The sequence below is a fragment of the Prionailurus bengalensis genome, chromosome A1 (genome assembly GCF_016509475.1).
Source record: "Prionailurus bengalensis isolate Pbe53 chromosome A1, Fcat_Pben_1.1_paternal_pri, whole genome shotgun sequence".
Taxonomy (NCBI): domain Eukaryota; kingdom Metazoa; phylum Chordata; class Mammalia; order Carnivora; family Felidae; genus Prionailurus; species Prionailurus bengalensis.
In genome coordinates, this window is record NC_057343.1 from 132,742,674 (window position 1) to 132,768,876 (window position 26,203).

General features: G+C 35.8%; 1 protein-coding gene across 1 annotated transcript in view; it reads left to right on the forward strand.

Moving 5' to 3' along the window:
* Positions 1 to 26,203, forward strand: part of CWC27 (CWC27 spliceosome associated cyclophilin) — a 197,962-nt gene that overhangs the window by 77,443 nt on the left and 94,316 nt on the right. The window contains exon 11 of the mRNA XM_043591183.1: positions 16,005 to 16,108. Within this exon, the coding sequence (XP_043447118.1) occupies positions 16,005 to 16,108 (104 nt within the window). The remainder of the gene's footprint in view (positions 1 to 16,004; positions 16,109 to 26,203) is intronic.

Below are 26,203 nucleotides of genomic sequence, written 5' to 3' on the forward strand. Positions count from 1 at the left end.
ACTTAGCATTGATACATTTTGCCAATGCTTAAAAGAAATGAATTTTTTTTTTTAGTGTTAGGTGTACTATTTGACATATTTACTGAGTGTTGAAATTACTGCTTATGTGTCAGATTCTGTGCTAGTTATTTGGGTTATAAAAGTAAAATGACTTGATTTTATTGGAGTAATGGAGATTACAAAGAAGTAATAGGCAGTTAAAAATATGATATGGTAAGTGTGACAGTGAAGATAAATATAGGGAGCTTGTGTACCAGTTTTAAGTCAGAAGTCTCTGCAGAGAAAGGGCATGGAAGCTGAGATCTTAGGGATAAATGTGAATTATGAGTAGACGGGAAGTGGAAGAGAGGAGTGTTATAAGCCACGAGGAGTAGGTTTCAAGGATTATGATACATTCTAAGAACTAACAGGATTTTAGAATGTGTGGAATGTATGCACGGGGTGAGGCATCAGAGCTAGAGCTAAAGAATAAAGCATAGTTGAGACCATGAAGAACCTTGTAATAAAGTTAATGGGTATGGACTTGAAGAATTAAGGGGTGCTGTAGCAAGAAATCAATGAGATCAAATTTGAGCTTTAAAAAATTACGCTGCCTCTAGTTTGGAAACTGACTTGAGGGTAAGCAAATCAGTCCTCAGGTCAAAAGGCTGCAGTGAACTTGATTTTGGAAACCATCTGTACCAAAAGAGTCTAAGCTTGCCAATTAGACAAGGCAGTTACGAAGGGTAGTCTTCAAAGTCAGGTAAACAAGAGCACCATTTATCTAATGGCTCATCTATCTTGAAAAATCAAGCAAAGTACTTTTGGGGGAACTTGGGACTCCCACCCAGCGAGTGAGAAGAGAGTCTGAAATCAGAAAAATAAGGTATAATAATAAAACCATCATCATCATCATCATCATCATCATCATCATCATCACCATCTTGTAGTTACTCTCAGAAAGACTACACTTGGATTAGACTTGATTATAGACCTAAAACAGAGTGACTCGTGCTCAAGTGGAATAGAAGCTCATGATTTACTTTTTGTCTTCATCACAGATGGTTCAGGAGCCATTTGAAAGGGGTTTGCAGGTGAAGGAGGGACCTCAATGTCTTTACATGTATTAGATAAGAAAGGCAGAGTCAACAGTCCCTAAACTTAAAATGTACGAAGTCTCAGTGATTTAAGAGGACCATCCATGTGCAACTCCATTTGTGAAACACTGTTATAAAACCTTATGGTTCTCTGGAAGCCAATTTGTACAATTCTAATCCATGCTGATGAAAGTCTAGCTGAATGCCAGAAAAACTTCTGCCTCACTTTTCTTCCTCACTTAATCCGTACCAGGTACTATATTTAAAGTCATTTGTTCACATCTTCATACTTATACATAATACTGAAGTCATTTTGAGGTAAGTGAAACAAGTTTAGCAAAGCAAGAATACTATGGGAAGTCTTTAATAAATAATTTACATAATGCTTATTGGTCATTTAGTAAGTATGACCTTCACAAAAATGACCTCATCATTTTTAGGTATATATTATTTCATCTGTTGCAGTTTACTTAGTGCTTTTTATTCTGTGTTACATATGACATGTCTCATAAAATTCCTCCTCGTATCTAGCTTGTACACATCTCTCTGATGGTTCTCATGATTAGTATTCTGATACCATTTCTCCCTTAGTTTATGCCTATATTTATTTAGCCTGCACTACATAATGAATCACAGTGTTAGATACTGTGTATCTAACTAATGAGCTAAGTGTAGCTCATTAAATTTTTTTTCTAAATGACTTTAGTTTTTTGTAAAAATGATGCCTACTCATAAAAAATTAAGGCAGTATATCCCCAAGCAAGAATAGGAAACCCAAAACAATAACACACCTACATCCAGAGAAAACTATCATTGACAGTAAGTGAACATTATTCCAGATATCTCTTAAACTCAGGACTGCGGCAAAAGAGATGGTGGTGAACAATAAATCCATTTAAATATAAAACTAAGGCTATTCAACCATGAAAATTGTGCATATAAATGCTATGAACACTGACAATGTGAAAACAATAATATAACTAACCCAAATTGGAAAATGGAGGAAGGAAAAAGTGGAAAAAATGTTAAGTACACTAATTTCCTCAACCTTTAGGAAAGGAAGTTAATCTGTATGCCTAAAATTGAATCATGTCATTTAAAAAAAAAAAAAAAAAAAAGGAACTCTACTCTCTTACTGTTTTTATGACATTTTTTCATAAAGTGGAAGGATTTCTTAGGAAATCTTTTGACACAAAGAAGCATTTGTATAAAATTTAGAAACTCTTTTAGTCTTCCATTTAGTATTTTTATGTTAAATTCAAGGAAAGTAAAAATATATTCCTTCTAAGAAAATTACTTCTTTAACCTTGCTTTTTTCCTCTCCTTGGATCACCACCAGAGGGGAGGAAACAGGGCAAACTGCTGCCTTCAAGACTGGAAAGACAGGTGAACAGAGGGATTTGCAGCTCACCTGAGCACCAGAACAAACTGCCATGGGAACAGGGCTGGGATGAGAAACCTGAACCATCATTGATGAATTGCTGGAGGCTCAGTGTGGACAAACCTAAGAGTTAAAAACTCCAGGGGGACACAGTCATAGGGAGGCCTCCCCACAATATTGTGAGATTTACCCCCTGAGATTTCAACTAGGTTTTTACAGTAAATATAACAGAAAAATCCCTTAGTGCTTCCTCCAGGGAGGGAGTAAAAGGAAGTTTTTTTTTTTTTTTTTTTTAAATATACCAGAAGACCGTGTTCCTCTTCCTTGCCTTTAAGGGAAAGTAGTTAACTAGAGCCTAACCTTCTGGGGAATTATCAGAGCCTAACTACCTGGGGGAAAGGAAATAGCTAACTTCCTCTAGCTCTAGTCCTCCTTGTGGGAGAAGGGAAATAGCAACTCTAGCCCACTCAAGCCATCCTGCCCCACCTAATGGGGGGAAAGAAACAAAAACAAAAGCAAATCAGAAAAACAAACCTGAGAAACAATTGTGAAGTCATAGTCCAGAGGCATAGGATCACTAAAGACTAATACCTAACCATAGGACTATAGGGCATCCCCTTCTCCCACACCTCCCCACCACTTTACTAAAGGCCTATTTACAGCAGTTCCTTTTACCTAGTACATCATGAATGGCGACCAGGAAAAAATTACAAGGCATAACAAAAAGCAAAAGACACAGTTTGAAGAGACGGAGCAAGCATCAGAGTAGATATAGCAAGGATGTTAGAATTATCAGACTGGGAATTTCAAACAGCCATCATTAATATGCTAAGAGCTCTACTGGATAAAGGAGACCACATGAAAGAACACATAGGCAACATAAGCAGAGAGATGAAGACCAAAAAAGATGAGAAGGAACGAAAAGGAAACACTATAGATTAAAAACACTGTAAGAGAAGTGAAGAATGCCTTTGAATGGGCTTATTAGTAGACTGGACACAGAGGAAAGAATCTCTGAGCTAGAGGATATTTATTAGTAGAATCTCTGTAAACCAAAAAGCCGGGAGAATAAAGACTGAATGAAACAAAACAATACCAAGGGCTGTGGAACAACTGCAAAAGGTGTAACATGCATATTGGGAATAGTGTACTTCTTTTAATCAGACCTATGATCATGCACACTTTTTTGGCAGTCACATCATGGTGTTGACTCATGTTGTGCTGTCAGCTAAATGTCCCTCTGTCTTTATATTCTTGCTGCTGCTAGTACTCCTGCTACCCCCTGGATCCACCCCTATATCCTACACCTACAATTGTTTTGTCCTCTGCTTTATACCCAAGACAGTATTATAGGCCAGAAAATGGGTAAGAACCTGTTTGTGTGTTGGTAGAAATATATCCCAACCTTAACTTTGGCCTGTTTTTTCACATTCTTGAAAGAGTTAAGCTAGTTAGGACTAATCCATAATCATTTTTGCTTAAGCATCCAGCCATTATTTGTTCTTTGCTTTAATGACAACAATGAAAGATATCATTCTTGCCTTATGCTGCATGAGTGTATGACTGCTTTATTCTCACAATATGTCAGGCTCCTTTCTCTGTCAAAGAAAAAGGTATATTTAATTTTAAATGATTTATCCTTAATTATGCTAGTTGTTTTAGATTAATTTGTGGTGTTCCGCATTTTGACTATGATATGTCTGCATTTGGATTTGCTTTTTATTTATCTTGCTTGAATTCATTGAGCTTCCTGAACATAAAGACTAACATTTTTCATCAGTTTTGGAAAATTCTCAGACATTATCTCAATTTCAGTTTCTATTTTCTCTTTCTGCAATTCCACCTGTAATGAACCTTCTCACTTTGTCTCCCATTTCTTCTAACTGCCCATAGTTGTTGATTTTTTTTTCCTCTGTTTTGCATCTTGTGTTATGTGCATTTTCAGATATATCTAATTCACTCAATCTCTTTTATTCAGCTATTCAATAGTTCATTGAGTTTAATTTTAGCTATTCATCCCTTCTGAAAGTTGTTTTGATTCTTTTTCCAGTCATGGATGTGGATTTTGTATTCAATTTTTTATTCTCTCCATATAATAAACATACTTGTTTTATTTTTGCCGTCTGAAATTTTGAGGGTCAGGTTCTGTTATTTGTTGTTCCTCTGATTCTCACTCACAATGCCGTTTTTTTTTTTTTATATATATTAATGATATTGTGAAGTCTTTTTATTGGGAGGTTGTTTGTTTTTTTTTTTTTAATTTTTTTTTTTTAATGTTTTTTATTTATTTTTGAGACAGAGAGAGACAGAGCATGAACGGGGGAGAGGCAGAGAGAGAGGGAGACACAGAATCGGAAGCAGGCTCCAGGCTCTGAGCCATCAGCCCAGAGCCTGACGCGGGGCTCGAACTCACGGACCGCGAGATCGTGACCTGAGCCGAAGTCGGCCGCTTAACCGACTGAGCCACCCAGGCGCCCCGGTTGTTTGTTTTTTTTAAGAACTCTTGAGTGTTCTTTGAAATATGATTGAGGATTTCTTCCTTCAGAGAAAATTTGCCTTTTGTTCCAACAGGCCCATTAAAGTACTATAGATCACTGGTAATTTTAATTAAAAATACTCCTGAGATGTTTTGAGAATATTCATTAGTTTGAGAGCCTGCTTACCTGAATGGACCTGAGACAGACAACCTGTTTTATAGTCTTCTTGTGCTTTTTTAGTAGATGTGTTTATTTCCACCTTTCCAATGAGTAGAGAATCCTTAGATTTATGTGTAGGAGTACTACTTCAGTCCTCATGATTAAAACCCCAAGTTAAAACCCAATCCTAGATTACTGAGACCACTTAACTCAGAGTGGCCCAGTAACAAGTGCAATGCCTCTTGCTCTAGTTCTCAGTCCTCTCCTTGTTTTTCAACCCCTTGGTTTTTAGTGAGCTAAGCTATATATTTAAAGAGCTAAGTTATGCATTTATTACATTTTTTAAATGTACTTTATTCAGCTCTTCTTGGTATTTGATTGCAAGAGAATTTTCAGATTACCTTGTATGAAGCCTTACTGGAAATGGAAATCTCACGTTTTTCATATTCAGTTAATATCATTCGTAAAGTTGGATTGGGGAATAGACATATGGCTAAAGACCGAATTTCTGCCACAACAAATTTACTCCACTTCTGTGAAATATTGGCTAAGCCAAGGTCTTGCTATAAAATAACATGTTTGATTCTGAACTTCTTACTTGGTGTTTAGACAGAATAACAATATCACCTACCAGTACGGACATTTTATCATTTTGTGCAGGATTCATTGTTTAGTCTGATTTGGAAAAGAACAAAATTTTCTAAAATTTGAGAGAGATCTTACAAAGATTAATGGCAACCTACATCAGATATCTAAACTTTTTATGTGGAAATAAATGCCATCCTTCATATGAAATGAGTAAAATTTTAAGTCTTAAGGCTATGTGCAGGTGCATTTAGACTCCTCCTTGTTTCCAAATTGGAGTCTTTCTATTCCTACGTATTGGTCCAACAGATTATGAAAGACATGTAGAACATTATCTCTCAGATTAAACCTTACCTTTTTTAAAAGATTTATTTATTTATTTATTTATTTATTATGAGAAAGAGAGAGAGTGTGTGAGTAGGGGAGGGGCAGAGAGAGAGAGGGAGAGAGAGAGAGAATCCCAAGCAAGCTCCACACTGCCAGCAAAGAGCCTGATGCAGGGCTTGGACCCACAGAGTACAAGATCATGACCTGAGCCAAAATCAAAAGTCAGATGCATAACTGACTGAGCCAGTTAGGCACCCCAAACCTGTCTTTTGATAGATATCTTCTTCTAAGATCATTTAGGCTAAAATACTACAGGTTCTCCATTAGCCTCCCTCATAGAACTTGTAAGTATATAGCCGTTTCTAAGTTGACTTGTTTATTCTTTACCTTCTCAACTAGATTACAATGAAAGAAAATAAGCAATTCAGTTCCAAGTGTTCAGTGACCAGAATTAAGATATGTGAGTTTTGTAATTTTTAGTGTTTTGAAACTGCTACATTTTTCATTTTTGTAGCATATGGTATTTAATCCAAACAGTGCATCAGACATAAAAACTTATCAGTAAGTTTTTGAAATCTGTGCATTCTTGAGAAAAGGATATGACGTTTTAATCTCTTTAGTTAGCCTGAGGTCTCATTTTGTCAGTAATTGATTCTGTAAATAGTAAAAGTAGAAATAGTGTCGGTGGCGGGGGTGAGATAAATAATAACAGAAGCAAACCAATGTTGAGTACACACTCTAGGCCCAGCGTCATGTTAAGTATGGTAAACAATTTCCATGGAATTGTATTCATTTCTTACAACCTTACTGCTTTTCACCTTTTGAGATGCAGAAACTGAGACTTAGATTGCTTAGCTTAGTTGTCTAAGGCCATCCTGCTAGTAATAGGTAAAGCAGAGCTTTAAACATACAAGTTTCCCTTATTTAATTTGGTTAGATGTTTCCTGGATATATCTACATATTTTCAAAATTCATGTATAAACTACAACATAGTATACATTCAGATACATGGTAAACCTCCATCCCTGTTCCTCCTGATGATACCATAAATGTAAAACTCATGCCATACACTTATAGTTTTAATACCTGTGACAGGCTTCTATTATGGCTATTTTATGATTTCATCAACAGCCAAGCTGTTGTTTCATTACAAACAGATTCAGTATCTTTGTGATTAAAGCAGCAGGCTAAAAACCATGAAGGGTGTACTGTTTGCTTTGCAATCATTTCCATGTGTTATGAATTCTTATCAGATGTTGGGAAATAGCAGGCTTAAGCTAACTGCAAGTACTACATGTATGGTCCAAGAAACAGTCATCTGTAGTGGACATATGTTTAGCTGTCAGCTTGCTTAATAAGGTCTCTAAACAAATTCATTTACTGTCCACTTCATTTTTGTAGACTAAAGTTCTTTTCAAAAGCATGTCAAACAGGTCTTAATAACCTTACCTTTTTTTTTTTTTGAAGGTGAATGTTAGAAAAGGTCAGTGTTTGAGTTCATCACCCTAATATTAAGATAATATTTCTCATGCCATAAGAAAAAAGAACAGATATAATTCAAAATTTTCCTAAGGCACCTTCCTGGAAACTGGAGAAAATGAGAAAAGCATCTGGGAAAAAATAAAAACTGACTGAAAATTATGCAAGATAATTGTTCTTTGCCATTTTAAATCTTCAATGTCAAGTTTAAAAGCTGCACAATTTTAAAAAAGCAAGATATTCGGGGCCCCTGGGGGGCTCAGTCAGTTAAGCGTCTGACTTTGACTCAGGTCATGATCTTGCAGTTTGTGAGTTTGAGCCCCACATCGGGCTCTATGCTGACAGCTCAGAGCCTGGAGCCTGCTACAGATTCTGTGTCTCCCTCTCTCTGCTTCTCTCTGTCTCTCTCTGTCTCTCTGTCTGTCTGTCTCTCTCTCTCTCAAAAATAAATAAACATTAAAAAAATAAATAAAATAAAAATGAAAGATTTTTAACTACTTATATAAAGTAATATAAGCAGTCTGATAAAAATTTAAGCATACTATAGTTATAAAAACTTTCCTGTGTAGTTACTTATTCATAGTGTCTTCTGTTGTATAAAAAAAATGTTTGGCTAAAAAATAAGGTATTCAATCTAAATGTACTTTTCACCCAGTGAATAGTTAGCAAACTAAGTGAGATCCCACATAAGGAATCAGAAGCCTGTGTCATGTTTACATTTCCATTACTGACTTGGGCAATATTGAAAAAAATCTCTTAGTGTCTCTATACTTCAACTTTTTGTATCTATGACAAAAATGTTTGGCATCTCACTATTTCCTTAAATAATGGGTGTCAAGATCCTTAATACAAAGAAGTTGAAACAAGACGATCTGTATAATATTATCATTTTTTACATTTATACTATAATTACGACTATGCACTTCAGAAATATGAATTTACACCTTTCTCAGAATGTACTGGGTGATGATAAAACTGAGGCAAAGAAGGATGCTTTCTTGTGGCCATATAATGATGTTGGGTCTAGGTCTTCCGATAAACATGTCTCTGTTTTTACTGAAGTGTTTTTTTGTTTAATCTTTGGAATGGACATTAGTTTTAAAAAGAACAAACCTGGGCACCTGGGGTAAGTGTCTGACTCTTGGTTTTGGCTCAGGTCATGATCTCACAGTTCATGGGTTCAAGCCCTACGTCTGGCTCTGCATTGCCAGTGTGGAGCCTGCTTGGGCTTCTCTCTCTGTCCCTCCCCTGCTTGCTTGTGTGTGCATTCTCTCTCTCTCTCTCTCTCTCTCTCTCTCTCTGTCTCCCTCTCTCAAAATATAAATAAACTTTAAAAAAATAAAAATAAAAAAACCTATCAATCACATTAGAGTAGATACCTTTAATAGCATAGCACTTAGTATCATTTTACCACCAAATTTTACTTAAAATTATTGATTATTTAGTTTTAATTATTTAAATTGCTTATGTAATTTGATAGTTATGAGCTTTTTGGATTATATTTTGTCATTAAAAAACCCTGCCTTCTAAGCAGCTGATAGTGCTTTTACTCGTGCTCATCCTTAATCTTTGCACTAGTCTTGTTATAATACATATGCTGAATATAGCCACAATTTATAGATGAGAGAAAACCAAGCCTCAGTGAGGTTGACAACCTTGCCCCGACACTGTGATCAAGTCCACTTTTTCTATGAAGTGTTGAAAGCTGAGGAAGATTTGAGTAGACAGAGATAGGGAAGAAAGACCATTTTAGGTCACGGAAATAGCAGGAACAAAGGGGGACATGTGCTGAATCTTAAAGTTTGCCAACGTAATTTTGACTAGTATGTTTCTGGCTAAAATTTAGAGTAACTGTAGAGGATATGTGAGAGATAAGGTTGAAATAGTAGTTTGAAGGTAGCTTTTGGGAGGATTCACATGCTTGGGAAAGAAACTTAGTGCACAATTCAGTAGGATTTAGGGAATTATGAAGATCAGGGGAGTAGAATTGTAGGTTTGGCATAAGTGTGCTAAATGAATGGAAGAATGGCCAAACCAGAGGCACAGAGACCAGGTAGGAGGACTGTTGTGATAGTGCAGTTGTGAAAATCCAAACACCTGTCCCTGACCACAGAAAAGAGACTTTGTAAAAGAAGGATGTGACTACTAATCAGCTTTAGAAGATACAGGAGAAATACTAGCAGGTAGGCCTGACAACCAGCATTTTGGTGGCTCAAAAACAGGAAAGACAGAAATAAGGTGGTGTTTTTTGAGAAACCAAAATGATCAGTCTGATTTTTAAAATGGTAAATCTGATGTATTTGTGGAATATCAAATGCAAGTATCCATCTGGCAGTTAGAAATACGATTTAAGCTTGAAAGTGGAAATATGTAAAAAGCATCAGGCTAACAATCTTGATTTTATGCACTGAATGCATTAAGATAGATGGTATTGAAGTCCTGAATGTGGATGAGATTTCTAAAGAAAAGAGAAAAAGAAAGAGGGTTGAGACTAAGCTACTGAGAAGCCCCTACATTTGAGAAGCAGGATGTGGAAGAGTAAAAGCCAGTGGAAATAGAGACGGAATATTAGTAAGGTGGGAGGAGACCTGGCATGACAGTATGTCTGAGATTCCAAAAGGTCAGAGGTAAGGTGGTCAACAAAGTGAGATTCTACTGAAGGTCTAAGTTAGCATCCAATGGGAAGCTGTGGAAATTTTTTATTAGGAGGTCATAAGTTACTTTTTCTAAGACAGCAGTTTAGTAGTGCATGGTTACTAGTAAAGTATTAAAATAGGTGGAAAGCAGGTAAAGTGAAGCAACAAGAAAGAACAGTTGAGAAATTGGTTATAAAAAAAAAAAAAAAAAAAAAAAGGAAGCTCAAAGCTGTAGAGAAACTCAAGGAAAATATTCCCATCTGGTCACTCATGAATGCTTGGCATTTAGACTGTCGCAGATTCTTTTCCCAGCCCTATCTTTTGTTACTAGCCCCAAGCCCCTTAAATCATTTATTCTATAGCCTAATGTTTTAGCATACACCCTGTGTTTCACCACCTCCCTGTTTTCATTTAAACACACTACTTAAGTACCTGCCTCTTCACTGTACCTCCACATGGGTAACTCCTATTCATCTCTCTGGGCCCAGATCAGATGCCTCCTCTGTGAAGCCATCCCTTATTTAGCCTACTGTAATGTTTCCCTCTCTGAGTTGAAAAATGCTTCAGTCATTTCTTTGTCATGGCAGTTAACCATGTTAACTGGGTGAGTCTGGGTGGCTCAGTTGGTTAAGCATCCGACTTCAGCCCAGGTCATGATCTCACGGTTTGTGAGTTTGAGCCCCACATCGGGCTCTGTGCTGACAGTTCGGAGCCTGGAGCCTGCTTCGGAATCTGTGTCTCCCTCTCTCTCTCTGCCCCTCCCCCGCTCATGCTCTGTCTCTCTCTGTCTCAGAAATAAATAAATATTAAAAGAAAAAACAAACAACTATGTACTGTTATTATTTATTCACGTACGAGATTTATGTCCCTCGTTGGAATTTAGGCTCCTTGGAGATTTTCTCAAGGTATTAGTGTACCATAATGTAAAGAATATGGACAATCCCATTTTTAGTTTTTACCTCTATCAGTGACTGATAGACTGTGTGACTTCAGGCTAAGTATTGAATCTCCACAGGCCTCAGACTTCTTTCTGTAAAATGCCTATATCACAGGTTCTTGGGGAGATTAAGTGGTAACCAGGGAGGTGACTGGTTTGAAGAATCTGGCTAACTAGGTTCCTTTCCCTCCTTATTCACTTTGATTTCTGTGCCATCACTCAGAATGGTACCGTACAAATATTAGATGCTCCAGAAATTGTTGAAGAAATTAGTACTTTCTTTGCTATAACTAAATATACAAAGGCTACTATAATTTCTAGGCTGCTATATTTTATTGGGATGATTTGTTTTAAAGACATTCTCTTTTCCAGGGCACCTGGGTGGCTCAGTCAGTTGAGCATCTGACTTCACTTCAGGTCATGGTCTCACAGTTCATGAGTTCAAGCTCCACATTGGGCTCCCTGCTGTTGGCACAGAGCCTGTTTTGGATCCTCTGTCCCCCTCTCTCTGTCCTCCCCCCAGTCACACTCTTTCCCTATCAAAAATAAAATATAATATAAACCATAAAATATAAACCATATTAAAATTCAAATGAATTCAGATTAGAAACATACCTATTAGAGAAAAAAGTCAATTAGCTCAGAGTTAATAGTAGCTTACAGAAGCCATTTGTTTTACCATACAAGCAGAAACTAGGCTCTGAAGGCATAAAGACACTGCCTGGACTCTAAAGCAAGCCCATAGTTGAGCAGTATTCAGGTGACATAAACTCCAGGCTTACAACTTTTGTTCTCATTTTAACAGTTTAAAGATATTCTAGCACCAATGGATAAGATTATATTCTAGAGAATATACAGACTGTGACCTAAAGACTAGTTTAAAAACGTGCACTTCATTCTAAGAGTTATGGATTCCTCAAGTACCAACAGATAGTGTTATTTGAATAGTCTGGAAGATTTTAACAATGTTGTAAATTCTGAATCACTTGAAAAATTTAGTATAATGAAGCAATTTTTAATAATCTTATAGACCTTCCCTTCTCTATCTTACTTTGTCTTTTTTTAGTTTTTATTCATTATTCACTTTATATGTTATTAAAGTTTTTTAAAAAAATTTTAAATGTTTATTTTTGAGAGACAGAGAGAGAGACAGAGCACGATCAAGGAAGGGGCAGAGAGAGAGGGAGACACAGAATCCAAAGCAGGTTCCAGGCTCTGAGCTGTCAGCACAGAGCCTGACGTAGGGCTTAAACTCACAAACTGTGAGATCATGACCTGAGCCGAAGTTGGACACTTAACTAACTGAGCCACCGTGGTGCCACTAGCTGTTATTATGGCTACTTAAACAGTGCATCTAAGTCTTTGACTATTTAAGGATAGATTTTTAGAAGCTGGCATTATGCATTCACTGCCCTTTATAAAAATTGTGAAGAGTTGATCTCCATATGTAGTAGAGGTAGCATTTATTTGTAGTAAATAACATAATAAAGAAATATTCCTACATCGCAAACAACCCTTAACTGTAATGCTGTTTTAACATGATCTAAATAATAATAGCTACCATTTGTTGAACATGTATTGTCTGTCCAATATTTTAAATATCTTACCCCCATTTTATAGTTGAGGAAACTGAGTCTCACAGAAGTTAAATAATTGTTCTTAGGCCACTCAGATAATAAGTGTTAGAGTTAGCTTTTAAATCAAGACTTTCTGAATCCAAAGTTAATCCTTTTGATAACTGTGCATTACTACCTCTGCAACAGTATATACTGTCATTGCCTCATTCTTCACATACTTCAAATGACTCTCATAACTAGTTTGTTTAGCCATCATGCAGCATTTCCTCTTCAACTTTCAAAATAATCTTCCCCTCAAAGACCTTAGTATTCAGAAAACATCATCTAAATTTCTGTATTACTTACCAAATTAAAATTTTTTTTAATTGGTATAATAAAAGATGGTATTTAATGGATGGAGTAAAGATGTGGTTGCTATTCCCTGTGCTCATATAACTTCAAGAAATAGGAAGTAATTTATCTGAGAAATACATAATGAGAGCCTAAACTGGGCATTGATGTTGAGAGTCAAGAGGAGTATTATATGTGAGAGAGATTGGAAAATGACATACTCCGACAGTGATTCAGTGAAAGGGCGGGGGAACAGTCCCAGAGGAAGTTTAAAGTCTGGTCATTAGGAGGAAAATAGTTCCACATTCAAACAGGGATTTCAGGAAAAGGAACAGATTTGGGCAGGGAGGAGATGACTTCAAGTCTGAACATTACAGCGTCTCGCCTCCACTATCCATCTAGATCTGGGCCCTTGAAATGTGGCTAGTTTAAACTGAGGTGTGCTGTAAGTATAAAATACACACCAGATTTAGAACATTTAGTACCAAAAAAAAAAAAAAGTAAATACAGTGTTAATATTTTTATATTGGTTGCATGTTGACATAATAATATTGTGGACATACTAAGTTAATGAGTTAAAACAAGTTGTTAATTTAACCTGTTTCCTTTTGCTATTTCTTTAATGTGGCAGCTAGGAAATTTAATTGCATATGTGTCTTACCTTATATTTCTGTTGGACAGTACTAATGTACAGGAAGGTTTGTAACAGTTAAAAATGCAGGACCAAACAATCAGAGCAAAACATCTAGATTTGGAAATAACCTATATAAAAGTGATATCTGATGTTATGAGATTAGACAAATGTTATGAGATTAGACAAAATGCCATTGTACAAGGTACAGAAATGGGAAAAATACCAAGAATTATAGATTGAGAAAAGAAAGAGTAGTTAGAATGAGGATTGGAGAATCAATACTCTAAAATGGTACATAGTCTGATTAGGATAGAATTTCAAGAAGGAAGGAGTGGTTAATATTGAATGGTAGAGAAGCCAAAGAGGAAAAGGAAGACTGAGAAAAGACCATTGAATTTGGTTGATACAGAAGCAGTTTCAATAGAGTATAAGAAGGATAGATTGCAAGAGATTAAGATGTTTGAGGCTGAGAAAGTAGACTCTATATATAAACTGTTCTTTCAGGCCAAGAGTCCAGTGGTAAAGATAATCATCACTTGATTGGAGCAGAGTCCAGGGAAATTTGAGTATGTTTGTTGGCTGAATGAAAGGATTAGTGAAGTAGGAGTGCTTGGAGTTGTAAAGAAGAGAAGATAATTGCTATATGGCAGTCTTAATGCACTGGGTCCCAAACCTGAATGCGTATTGGAATCAACCAGAACAAGGACAAATTCCCAGGCAACATCTCACATCTAACAAAATAACATTCTTTGGAGGTTTGTCTCTAGGAACATGTTGTGAACAAGGTCTTCTAGGTACTTATCACATATTCATAAGGACAAACAAGTCAAGAAAATTAAAGGTGCTGGTGAGGACATTAGTGAAATAGCTGACCGTATCATCTAGAATGGATAGAGAGCCAGTTGGGTTAGAATAGGGCTGACAGATCATGAACTATGAAGAAGCTGGCTTTCATTATTATATTGAGTGAGAACAGGTTCAATAGCAATGAAAAACTGAGGAAGTAGGTAGATTAAAAAAAAAATTTTTAATGTTTGTTTGTTTGTTTGTTTGTTTGTTTGTTTGTTTTGAGAGAGAGAGCAGGGAAGGGGCAGACAGAGAGAGGGAGACATAGAATCCAAAGCAGGCTCCAGGCTCTGAGCTGTCAGCACAGAGCCTGACACGGGGCTCGAACTCAGGAAATTTGAGATGATGACCTGAGCTGAATTTGGACGTTTAACTGACCAAGCCACCCAAGCACCCCAAGTAGGTAGTAGATTTTAATTAGAAGGAATTTTCAGAATTCAGGATCTTGGAGGCCAAGCAGATACAAATTATAGCCATTTGTGTTTGATGTAGAAAAGAGGTAGTAAGAATTCAGTTGTGCACATTGTAAGACCTATTACTTTGGTAACTAATATATGACATGCTTTGAAAGAAAAATAAAGTATGAGATTTGGGGACCAGGAAGAAGCACAAAGTTTGAATCAGTATGGAAGTATTTAGATTTAAGATCCCGGTAAACGGTGGCTTGGGTGTCTTTGGAGACCTTTTCTAGACTTGTTGCCTACTTGGGTTTACAGTGATTCTTTGAGTGTTTGTTATCCACTCTAGCTTTTACTGAAATAGAGTAGATGCCTGACATTCAAAGTTTGACTGGCCACTAGTGATCCTAAGTGTTCATGTCATGGGTAATTAATTTTTTATAAGCACATGAATTTGAATATATCCTAAAACTGGCTTTGTAGAAGCTAGCCACCTAGTGACTTGTAGTGAAGTCAATATTTATATCCCAGTTTACCTTTAATACATGATTGTACTAATCATCAGAATACCTCAGCCTTGTAGGTTTCACAGAAGAGGAAATTTTTTGCCAAACTATGGTATTAAGTGGGTTAAAAATTAGTTCAGTTTAAAAAACTGAGTTTAAAAACATTTTAGCACCGCACCTAGCATGTAATTGCTTAATAAATGGTAGCTATTGGTGCCAGTTGAGGAATTCACCAAGTTTTAAAGCCACATCTTTTTGTGTATGTGCAAGTTTAGTAAGTAGAATTTATATTAAAATTTTGTTTTGATTCAGGATCTTCATGAATTATTAAACTGGAACTAGAACGCTAAATTGGCAAGTGAATTAGAATAGTGGGATATTTATCATTTATCTATTTCTGTTTAACATACTTGATAGGGAGTATATTTTATAGGTAATTCATATTATATTGCTATTCTAAAAAATGACAGCTTCTAAAATACTCTATAGCTCTGTTTCCATAGCACAATACACAGGTAAGAAACAAAATGAATTACATTATTTTTTTGTGTTTTTTTAGGGATTTAGTGTATGTAAAAAACAATATGCCTGTTTTTGCCAAACAATTTTTTCTTTCCGTGTATTACGTACTTTATATAACTGTTTTTGCTTTACAGTGACGAACTCCGAAAAGAAGCAAGACAGTTAAAGCGGGAACTGTTAGCAGCAAAACAAAAAAAAGTAGAAAATGCAACAAAACAAGCAGAAAAAAAAAGTGAAGGTAAGGATATTTATCAGGTTTTTATTTTCACTTGTACAACATTACTCTCTTCCCTCCATCTCCCCTTCCTTCCTTTTCTCCTCTTTCCCTCCTCCCTCCTTTCTAAGTTTTGCTTTTTTTTTTTTTAATACTTAGACAGCTAGCCAATAAAATAAATTTCCATTTAGGATTTTGTCTACGAAGTAAATTCAGTCAAACATGATCATAACTGGTATTCTAAGAAGATTAATGAAAACTAACAGAGACTTGTCCTCAGGCAAAACTTAAATGTTGCCATAACACATGTCTAGGAGTGCACAAGAATGGAATGTTCATTTCTTATATTGCATACCCTTTAAAACATTTTTAAAAAGCATTTAGGCCCTATATTTGGGGCTTGTGTACATATTTGTGCATTGGTTTGAATAGTATGAAATATAAACTCTTGTTTTTTGTTTGTTTTTGTTAAGATATTGAAAATCTAAACTATCAATAAAGCTGATCAAAAATTAATCAAAATAATACCCTTCTATTTATACAGGTTAAATATATTCTTAATTTTACTATGATTTTTATGAAGCTATTAGGGCTTTATTTTAAGTTTATTTACTTTGAGAGAGAGAGCACAAGTGGGGTAGGTGCAGAGGGGGAGAGGGAGAGGGAGAAGGAGAGGCAGAGAGAAAGAGAGAGAGAGAGAGAGGGAGGGAGGGAGGGAGAGAGGGAGAATCCCAAGCAGGCTCCACGATGTCAGCATAGAGCCCAACACAGGGCTCAGTCTCATGAACTGTGAGATCATGATTTGCGCCAAAATCAAGAATTGGATGCTTAACCAACTGAGCCACCCAGGCACCTCAGCATTAGTATTTATTTTAAGTAGCACAGGTAATAACCACATAACTATCTAAAGGACATAGTCCTTAGATTATTTGCACCATATCCCCCAATGACTGTTATAGTAAAGGCAGGTACTTAATGAAGAATTCAAAGTCACCAAAATATATTTGAATGAAACTATTAAAAAATTAACTCCCCATGATGACACAAATTATAAGCTCTATTTAAAAGAAAGGAAAGGGGCACCTGGGTGGCTCAGTAGGTTAAGCATCTGACTTCAGCTCAGGTCATGAGCTCACAGTTTATGAGTTTGAACCCCACATCAGGCTCTGTGCTGACAGCTCAGAGCCTACAGCCTGCTTGGAAATCTTCGTCTACCTCTCTCTCTGCCCCTCCCCTGCTCACACTCTGTCTCTCTCTCAAAAAAATAAACATTAAAAAAAATTAAAAAGAAAAGAAAAGAAAAGATAAACTTATATGTGACCAGGTCATGTAGGTAAAGTATAACCCTGAACAGAAACAAGCTATATTGGCAATACTGCGACTTGAAAGAAATACAGTGAAGGTTATTTTATTTTTAAGCTTAATTTTTTTTTTTAATGTTTATTCATTTTTTTTGAGAGAGAGAGACAGAGCATGAGCGGGGAAGGGGCAGAGAGAGAAGGAGACGCAGAATCCAAAGCAGGCTCCAGGCTCTGAGCTGTCAGCACAGAGCCCGACGCACGACTCGAACTCACGAACTTTGAGATCATGACCTGAGCTGAAGTCGGACGTTTAACCGACTGAGCCACCCAGGCACCCCTATTTTCTAAGTTTAGACATAATTTTCTCAGAGTATTGTTCCTTATAATTAAAAGCATTTTAAATATATGAGAGTAATTCCTTTCAACTAGAAAGATCTTCTACTTAAATTTTAATTCATTTTTGAACAAATAATTATTAGTACTCCCATTCCTCAAGAACCATGCAGGACTAGGGGTATGAAGTTGGCAATGGTTGGAGGTTCTTACCTTTATAGTTCATGATCTAGTCAGAGTGAGAGAATTGGAAATAGATAATTACTGCAATAGTGCTTTATAGTTAAGGCTTGTATTAAATATAAGTAGTGCTGTTTTAAATTATTTATCTGCCTTTAAAATATTAAATGCAATTAAAGAAACGTTTGAGTCTTAGAATGATTTCTTAACACAAAAGAGAAGATTTCTTCTAGAGCTTATTTCAGTCTGTTGATGAGAAAGCCATATAAAACCATTTTGTTATGCCATATTTGGGGATTACATTAGGAATTACTTTTCTCAATTTAATTTTCCTTGTATCTTCTAGAAATATCCTGGAGTTTCCTTAAATCTGAATATCATTTAAAATTAGCTTCTACAAAAAGTGGGTCATTTTATTTATTTTTGATTGCTTTGTTTTGAAATAATTTTAGACTTCCAGATAAGTTGCAAATACAGAATTCCCATATACCTTTAACATGAAGATCTTATGTAACCATAGTACAATGGTGAAAAACAAGCAATTGATGTTAATACATGACTGTTAACTAACTACAGACCTAATAAGAATTTCACCCATTTTCCCACTACCGTTGTTTTTCTGTTCTGTTTTTCCATCCAGAATTCCATACTGTATTGAGTCATCATGTTCCTCCTTAGTATCCTCTGATCTATGACAGTTCCTCAATCTTTTCTTATCTTTCATGTCTTTGACACTTTGAGGAGTCCTAGTTAGATATTTTGGGGAATGTCTCATTTGAATTTGTCTGATGTTGTCTTGTGATTAGATTAAGGTTATGCTTTTTTTTTTTTTTTTGGCAAGATTGCCACAGAAATGATATGTCCTTCCCAGTGCATTATAAAGTTGTCTGTTGTCTTTTTACTGGTAATACTGCCTTGATGACTAATTTAAAGTGGTGTCTCTTGAGTTGCTACACTCTAAAGTTACTCTTTCCCTTTGAGATTTTAAGTATTTGGGGTGAGATACTGTGAGACTATTCTGTTTCTTTTCAAGCTTACATCCGCTAATTTTAGTATCCATTGGTGGATCTTGCCTATAGGCAACAGTTATTTACTGTGGTGTTCTAATGGTAACTTTTTATTTTCCTTTTTCTTACTACTTTTATTACTTGGAATTCTTTAAGAAAGAGATCTCTCTCGCTCTCTTTCTCTATTGCTTACTTATTTATATCACTATTCACTTATTTATATCAATATGAACTTGTGAGTATTTATTTTATTCTATGTGTTATAATCCCAAACTATCATGATTTATTTTGTTGTTCAGATAGTACCAGAATTGGTCATTAGTAGTTCTTTCATGTTGGCTCCTGTGTCTTTTCAACTGGCTCCCACTTTGAGAACATTTTTACTTTCTAGCACTGGAAGCCCAAATTGATCTTGTGGTTTCCCTTCTCCAGGCCTGAAATCAACCACTTCAGGGAATTCTTGTTTTCCATTGTATTTAGAAACCAAGATCTAGGCACTAAGTCAGTCTTTTTATTTTGATTCTAATAATTTTAGAATGCTATTAGGAGCAATTTTGTATTATCACCATCTTGTTAAAATGCTGAACAAAATTTGCTTTTAGCCCCTATCTGTGATGCGTTATAAATTACCTTTTTCTTGGAATTGTATTTCCTCTAAACTTACTTGATCTTTTTAAATTGACTAGTATGTATAATGTTAGAAAAATGTTGATTACAGAGGGGCCTGGTGGCTCAGTCAGTTAAGCGTCCAATTTTGTCTCAGGTCATGACCTCACGGTTCGTGGGTTCGGGCCCCACATCAGGCTCTGTGCTGACAGCTCAGAGCTTGGAGCCTGCTTCAAATTCTGTGTCTCTTCCCTGCCCTTCCTCGCTCGTGCTCTGTCTCTCTTTCTCAAAAGTAAATTAAACATTAAAAAAATTCTTTTAATTTATTATGGAAGATTTGTGAATTTTAAGCCTCCCTGAATATATGTCAGAACTCAGCCTATCTTCCCAGGTGAAAGATATTCCATGGTTAGAACTATATAAACTCTGGGAACAGATCCAAAAGTTCTCATAAGCATTTTCATAGTAAGATCATCACGTGAAGAGAAGTTGAAAGTGATATTTGACTTCATACGTCATCTGAACCAATTCAAGAAAGATTTCTTGATTGGGCTATATGGCTGCATATCTGGCTTTTTTTTTTTTTTTTAAGTTTATTTTATTTTGAGAGAAAGAGAGAGAATGAGCAGGGGAGAGGCCGAGAGAGGAAGAGACAGAATCCTAAGCAGACTCCTCACTATCAGCACAGAGCCTGACATGGGGCTTGACCTCATGAACCGTGAGATCATGACCTGAACCAAGATTAAGAGTCAGACGCTTAACTGACTGAGCCACCCACACATCCGTGCATATAATGCCCCCGAATTATAAAAGCCCCTGCGTATCTGGCTTTTATAAGACACTTTATTTTAATCCAAGACTAAATTATCTGAGTATTATGGCAACTCTGGATGGTTTGGTCTTTTGAATATTATATGCTATATCTAGAAATTTAATTTGCCAACAAACTTAGAAGTAGATAATCCATTATTAAAAAGAGCATTTTGAATATTTTGATGTATAAACTATTGTGTAATATAGACCTATCTTCCAAACGAATTTACATCTGGATGCATGTACCACATCTGCTAATTTAGAGAGTCTAAAAATACATTAATTTTGGTGTTTTTTTAAAGTTTTTTATTTATTTTCTGAGAGAGACAGAGAGAGAGAGAGAGAGAGAGAGAGCTCATGCACGCACAAGTGAGGGAGGGGCAGAGAGAGAGAGAGAAAGAGAGAGAATCCCAGGCAGCCTTCACACCAGCAGCACAGAGGCTGGTGCACTGGGCTCAAACTCATGAACCATCAGATCATGACCTGAGCCAAAAGCAACAGTCAGATGCTGAACTGACTGAGCCAGCCAGGAGCCCCAATTTTGTTATTTTTAATAGTAATTTTTGATAGTAATACTAAGTGCTTGTTATATGTAACACTAAAGGTTAGAAGAATACTTTAGAATATTATATCTTATCAAAAAATAAACAGGAAAGTATTAAAACTTTTAAGTCTAGTTACTAACAGTGAAGTTATTTAAGCCTGTGTGACTCCATTCTCTTGTCGTAAATCCATGTAGAAAATGTTTTGTGTACCCCTCAAGATTCTTGTAAGAAGTAAATTAAATAATGAGAAGACCTTTAATAAATGTACAGTGGTGTATAAAAAATAATTTTAAATTTTAAGAAGAAAAATATAGCTATTTCTGGTTTCATTTTGTCCTATCGAAATCCTACAAATGGAAATTTTGAATTTTAATACTGTGTTAGTTGCAGTTAAAGCCTGTAATCAATATAGCTATATATAAATACAACATAAATCAAAATTGCAAAATAAGTATTTCTTTCATATGCTTTCTAAGTTACATTTCTATAATCCTATTCTTTGTTAAAAAGGTTTTAAGTGTGAGCTTGACTATATTCTTTTTTTTTTTTTTTAACGTTTATTTATTTTTGAGACAGAGAGAGAGCATGAACGGGGGAGGGTCAGAGAGAGAGGGAGACACAGAATCTGAAACAGGCTCCAGGCTCTGAGCTGTCAGCACAGAGCCCGACATGGGGCTCAAACTCACAGATCACGAGATCATGACCTGAGCCGAAGTTGGACGCTTAACCCACTAAGCCACCCAGGCGCCCCAGCGTGACTACATTCTTAAGTAAAACATCCAGTAGTATTATTTCCTGATTTTCTGAATTTATCTGGCGATTCTAACACTTGTTTACTATTGCCACTTCATTTTAGAATTTAGTGTATTATCCTCAGATTAAAAGCACTTGAACAAACATCAGAAAAACATCAGAACAAAAAAGCTTTGTGTTCTAATGCTTGTGCATTAATCTACCCCGTTCTGGCCTTCTTGTGTGAATGGAGGCATCCTATTTAGCATTTAGCCAGGTGTTCTAATAGATGTGATACTTTATTGGGCTTTTGTCATCTTAGGAAATCTTTAATCAGAGAGTAATATTCCTTTGGTTTGATAATCTTTACCCAATTTCTTGGACTGGATCCTTAGCCAGATTGGTATAAGACAAACAGGAATTTATATTCTAACTATGGTTGTACTTCTGAGTCTCTTCTGTCACCTTCGGCAAGTTACTGTAAAATCAAGACCCATCTATTTATCTCTGTATAAGTTAAAGATAAAATCTGCTATTCGTATTTTTATAATGTTTTACTATTAAGTATTTACTTCTTATTAACTCCTTCAATTACATTATGGCAGAAGATAAAATACTTTTGTTGCCTTTACATCAGTAAATACTTTGGCCCCATACAAATGAACAATCCTGAATGTATTGCTGTTTGATGTTACCTAATTGTGGTGATAGTGCCATGGGTATAGGCACATGTCCAAAACCATCAAAGTGTATATGTCCAACAAGTGCAGCTCTTTTATACACCAATTATGCCCCCAAAAAGCTGCCCCCCCAAGAATATTGATCTATAGCCCCCAAATCTCTTAACATCTCTGCTCTAGTAAGAAAACATACACTTACAATTGAGCCAGCCTATTAATCTGTTTTAAACCAATGTAAAACAAAGCTTCTCTATGTATTAAAAATGTATATAGGACCATCCATTGTCTCTTCAGTCTTCCCAGAAAAGCTCAAAGCCTGCTATTCCTTATATCACAAGGATGTTGTCAGAGAACGTATAATTATACCTCGATATTATAAGAACAGCATTACATAAATATAACTCATAATTTTTACCATTAACTTGCCATCTACATATATTTAAAGGCTTCAGATAATGTATAAAAGGTTTCACTAAATGAAAGAAACAGAACATCGAGGAATAAAACCATTATTTTAGTGTATAATTCGAATTGTTTTGATAGTGTGAAATTTGACTCTAAAATTCAAAATAGTTAAATCATATTCTCAGTTGAATACAGAATTTGCAGTAGGTTCTAACACCCCAAGTTAGGTAAACAAGGAATGTAGTATTTGACTTTAGACATCAGCAATGTCAGAAGAGATGTACTGCAGGACAATCCTGTTTACAGCCTGGGAGTTTCTCTAAAGTCCCACTGTGAGTCATCCAAGCCTATGCATAGGGGTTTTTTATCAATTTTGAATAAGATTGATAGTTAATTGGAGATAGGGTCACTTTCCTCTGTTGGCTCCATCAGGTTAATAAACTGTATAATCCTTTTCATGAAATTATGTCTCTAATTTTTTCCAGGTTTCTTTGAGTTTTATCATATCAAAACTAGTACCAAACTGAAAATAATCACATAGAGATACAGGTTAGGACATATTCTCAAATCACTTTTTGAGAGATAAGGTATCAGATCCTCTTTTCAAAGTTCTAAGCACACAATACCTGTTTTCTGACTGGTGCCAGAAATTAGAGGAAGAAGGGCAATCTGAGCTTGTAAATCAAGAAAGAATTTTAAAGCCTCTTCATGAACACATCCCTGGGGTGTTTTGTACCTCTCAAATTGCACTGAGCCATTTTAAGTTTTGTCAGACTCTCTTTTTAACACTGCATTAAGTCCGACTAGGGCCCCTCAGGCTTGATAGGTTGTAAAAGTATATGGTTTTTGACTACTTTTCATCTATCTAACACAGAATGTTAAACTAGCTTAACCTTGGTTTTTATAAGAATCAGAAGTGCTTTTGGAATGTTAGCTCTGTGTTGTGCCTAATGCCATGCAGAATCCATTCCTCTCCCTAAGCAAACTGGTACTTTTTTCCAAAGCAGTTAACTTACTTCAGGTACTTGAGTCATCATTCTTTTCTTGAAGGCTAGAAGTATCAGACCTATTTTTCCCATAGTCTACTCTTAATCTGTGTGCTTCTATTTTTTTTTTAAGTTTATTTATTTACTTAGAGAGAACAAGCAGGGGAGGGGCAGAGAGAGAGAGAGAGAGAGAGAGAGAATCCCAAGCAGGCTCTGCACTGTCAGCGTGGAGCCTGATGTGGGGCTCAAACTCACAAACATGAGATCATGACCTGAGCCGAAATTAGGAGTCTAATGCTGAAACCTACCGAGCCACCCAGGCATCCCCTGCGTGCAACTTTTAATGTTACTTACACAGAAGAGTAAAAGTATATTTGCAGTTGACCCATAGAAAGCCTCTCAGTCCAGCCATCAGTAATATTCTACTTATTCTTACTTTGTACATGGCACTAACAAATTGATTATTGGGTTCTAAGTTCAAAACAGATTAAAGAATAATAACAATGAGGGAGAGTACCCTTTAAAGGTGGAAATTTTATGGTATATGAAGTATAACCTCAAGAATTAAATGAATGAATGAATGAATCAATCAATCAATCAATGAATAAATGAATCAATGAATGAGTAAGCAAGCAAGCAAACAAGCAAAAGAAAAGCCAGGGTAGGGGCTGGCCTGTGTCTTGCTAGCCCACTATTTTATTGGACTTAAACAAAATTTAAAAAAAAAAAAAAAAAGTGAGAGAGAAAGGCACAGCTAGGAACATTCTTTCTGGCAGTTGCAAGAGGTGATAGCTGACCACTTGACAGCAAGTAAGAAAGCACAAGAACTAATAGTAATGGAATATTATGGATTTGCTATTAATAGTATTTCATTATACTTTGAGAGCATGTCAGTATTAAAATTATTGATGGTCATTCAATTAAGAAAAGTTTAGATGGTACTTATTGTTTAGTAAGACAGAGACTGGGTAATGATTCCAACCTAATTGGTAAAAAAATAAAATTATCATTTTAATCAATTAGAGATAAGATTCTCTTTTCTGAAATATTTAGTTATGTCAAATACTTCATTTCTTAGAAGTCCTAAAAAAATAAAACTCCCTCTCTAGCAAGGATAGTCAGTCTCTCAAATAAAATTGTATTAAATACATGCCACTACCTTCATGGGCCAGAAAGCATGCTATATTTTTAATAATATTTCTTTAATTAATATAATTTCTAAAAAAAATAGTAAAGATTTTTAAAGGTATATAGTAAATGTAAAGATGTACATACCCTCACATTTAGACCAAGAATTTAATCTTTTGGTAGAGTGAATAAGAGATGACCGTCTCTAATTTGAGAGTCCATAAAGTACTTTGTTCTTTTTTGGACAGTCCATCTCAGACTTTCTCACTAGCTGTCATTAGCAAATCTTGTTGAGCCTTACTTTGAGAATCATACATTATGGGCACGTTTAATGTTTATGTGCAATGAAAAATAGACTTTAACCAGTCTTCCTAACGGTTGTTTAGGACTCATTGGCTGCTGTTTTTATAAACCACTGTGTCAGGCCTATCTCTTTGCAGTCCTTCACTGTCTTAAAATAGTTTTTGTTCTTGTTTTTTTGTTAAAAATTTTAAAAATTATTTTATTTTGTTTTTTATTTGAGAGAGAGAGAGAGAGACAGCCCATGAGCGGGGGTTTTAATGATTTTGTTTTTAAGTAATCTCTACACCCAACATAGGGCTCAAACTTACAACCCTGAGGTGGAGACTCACATGCCTACTGACTGAACCAGCCAGGTGCCCCTTAAAATAGTTTTTAAATGAGAGGAGCACCTGGCTGTCTCATCCGTAGAGCATATGACTCTTGATCCTCGGGGTCATGAGTTCAAGCCCCACAGTGGGCATAGAGCTCACTGGGAAAAAAAATTGGGTTGTCCTATTGGGGCACCTGGGTGGCTCAGTCAGTGAAGCATCCAACTGTTGGTTTTGGCTCAGGTCATAACATCACGGTTCATGAGTTTGAGCCCCGTATCGGGTTCTGTGCTGACCGCACAGAGCCTGCTTACAATTCTCTCTCTCTCTCTCCCCCTCTCTCTCTGCCCCTCCTCTGCTCACACACACTCTCTCTCTCAAAATAAATAAATCAACTTAAAAAAATAGTTTTTAAATGAACATTACTTCTGCCTGCTGGTAGATGTAATTCCAATATAGGAAGTTTGACAAGAGCCTTTAACTATATTTTTAGTAACTGCACTTTATCTTCCTGTTACTAATATTGATGCCATTCCTAATCCAGTAAAAATAGGCTAATTGATAGTAAGTATTAATCTTTGGCCATAACTGTCAATTTTTTAAAAAGCTATATTATTTCTTCCATTTATAAAAGTAACGTATTCTTTGCAAAAATATCAGAAATGTAGAAAAGCATAAAGGATAAAAAATATCACCCATGATACTTCTGCCAAAGACAACCATGGTTAACTGTGTAATATTTGTTTTTCTGGACTTTTTTTATCTTCATGCCAGAAACACGTGTACATGTGG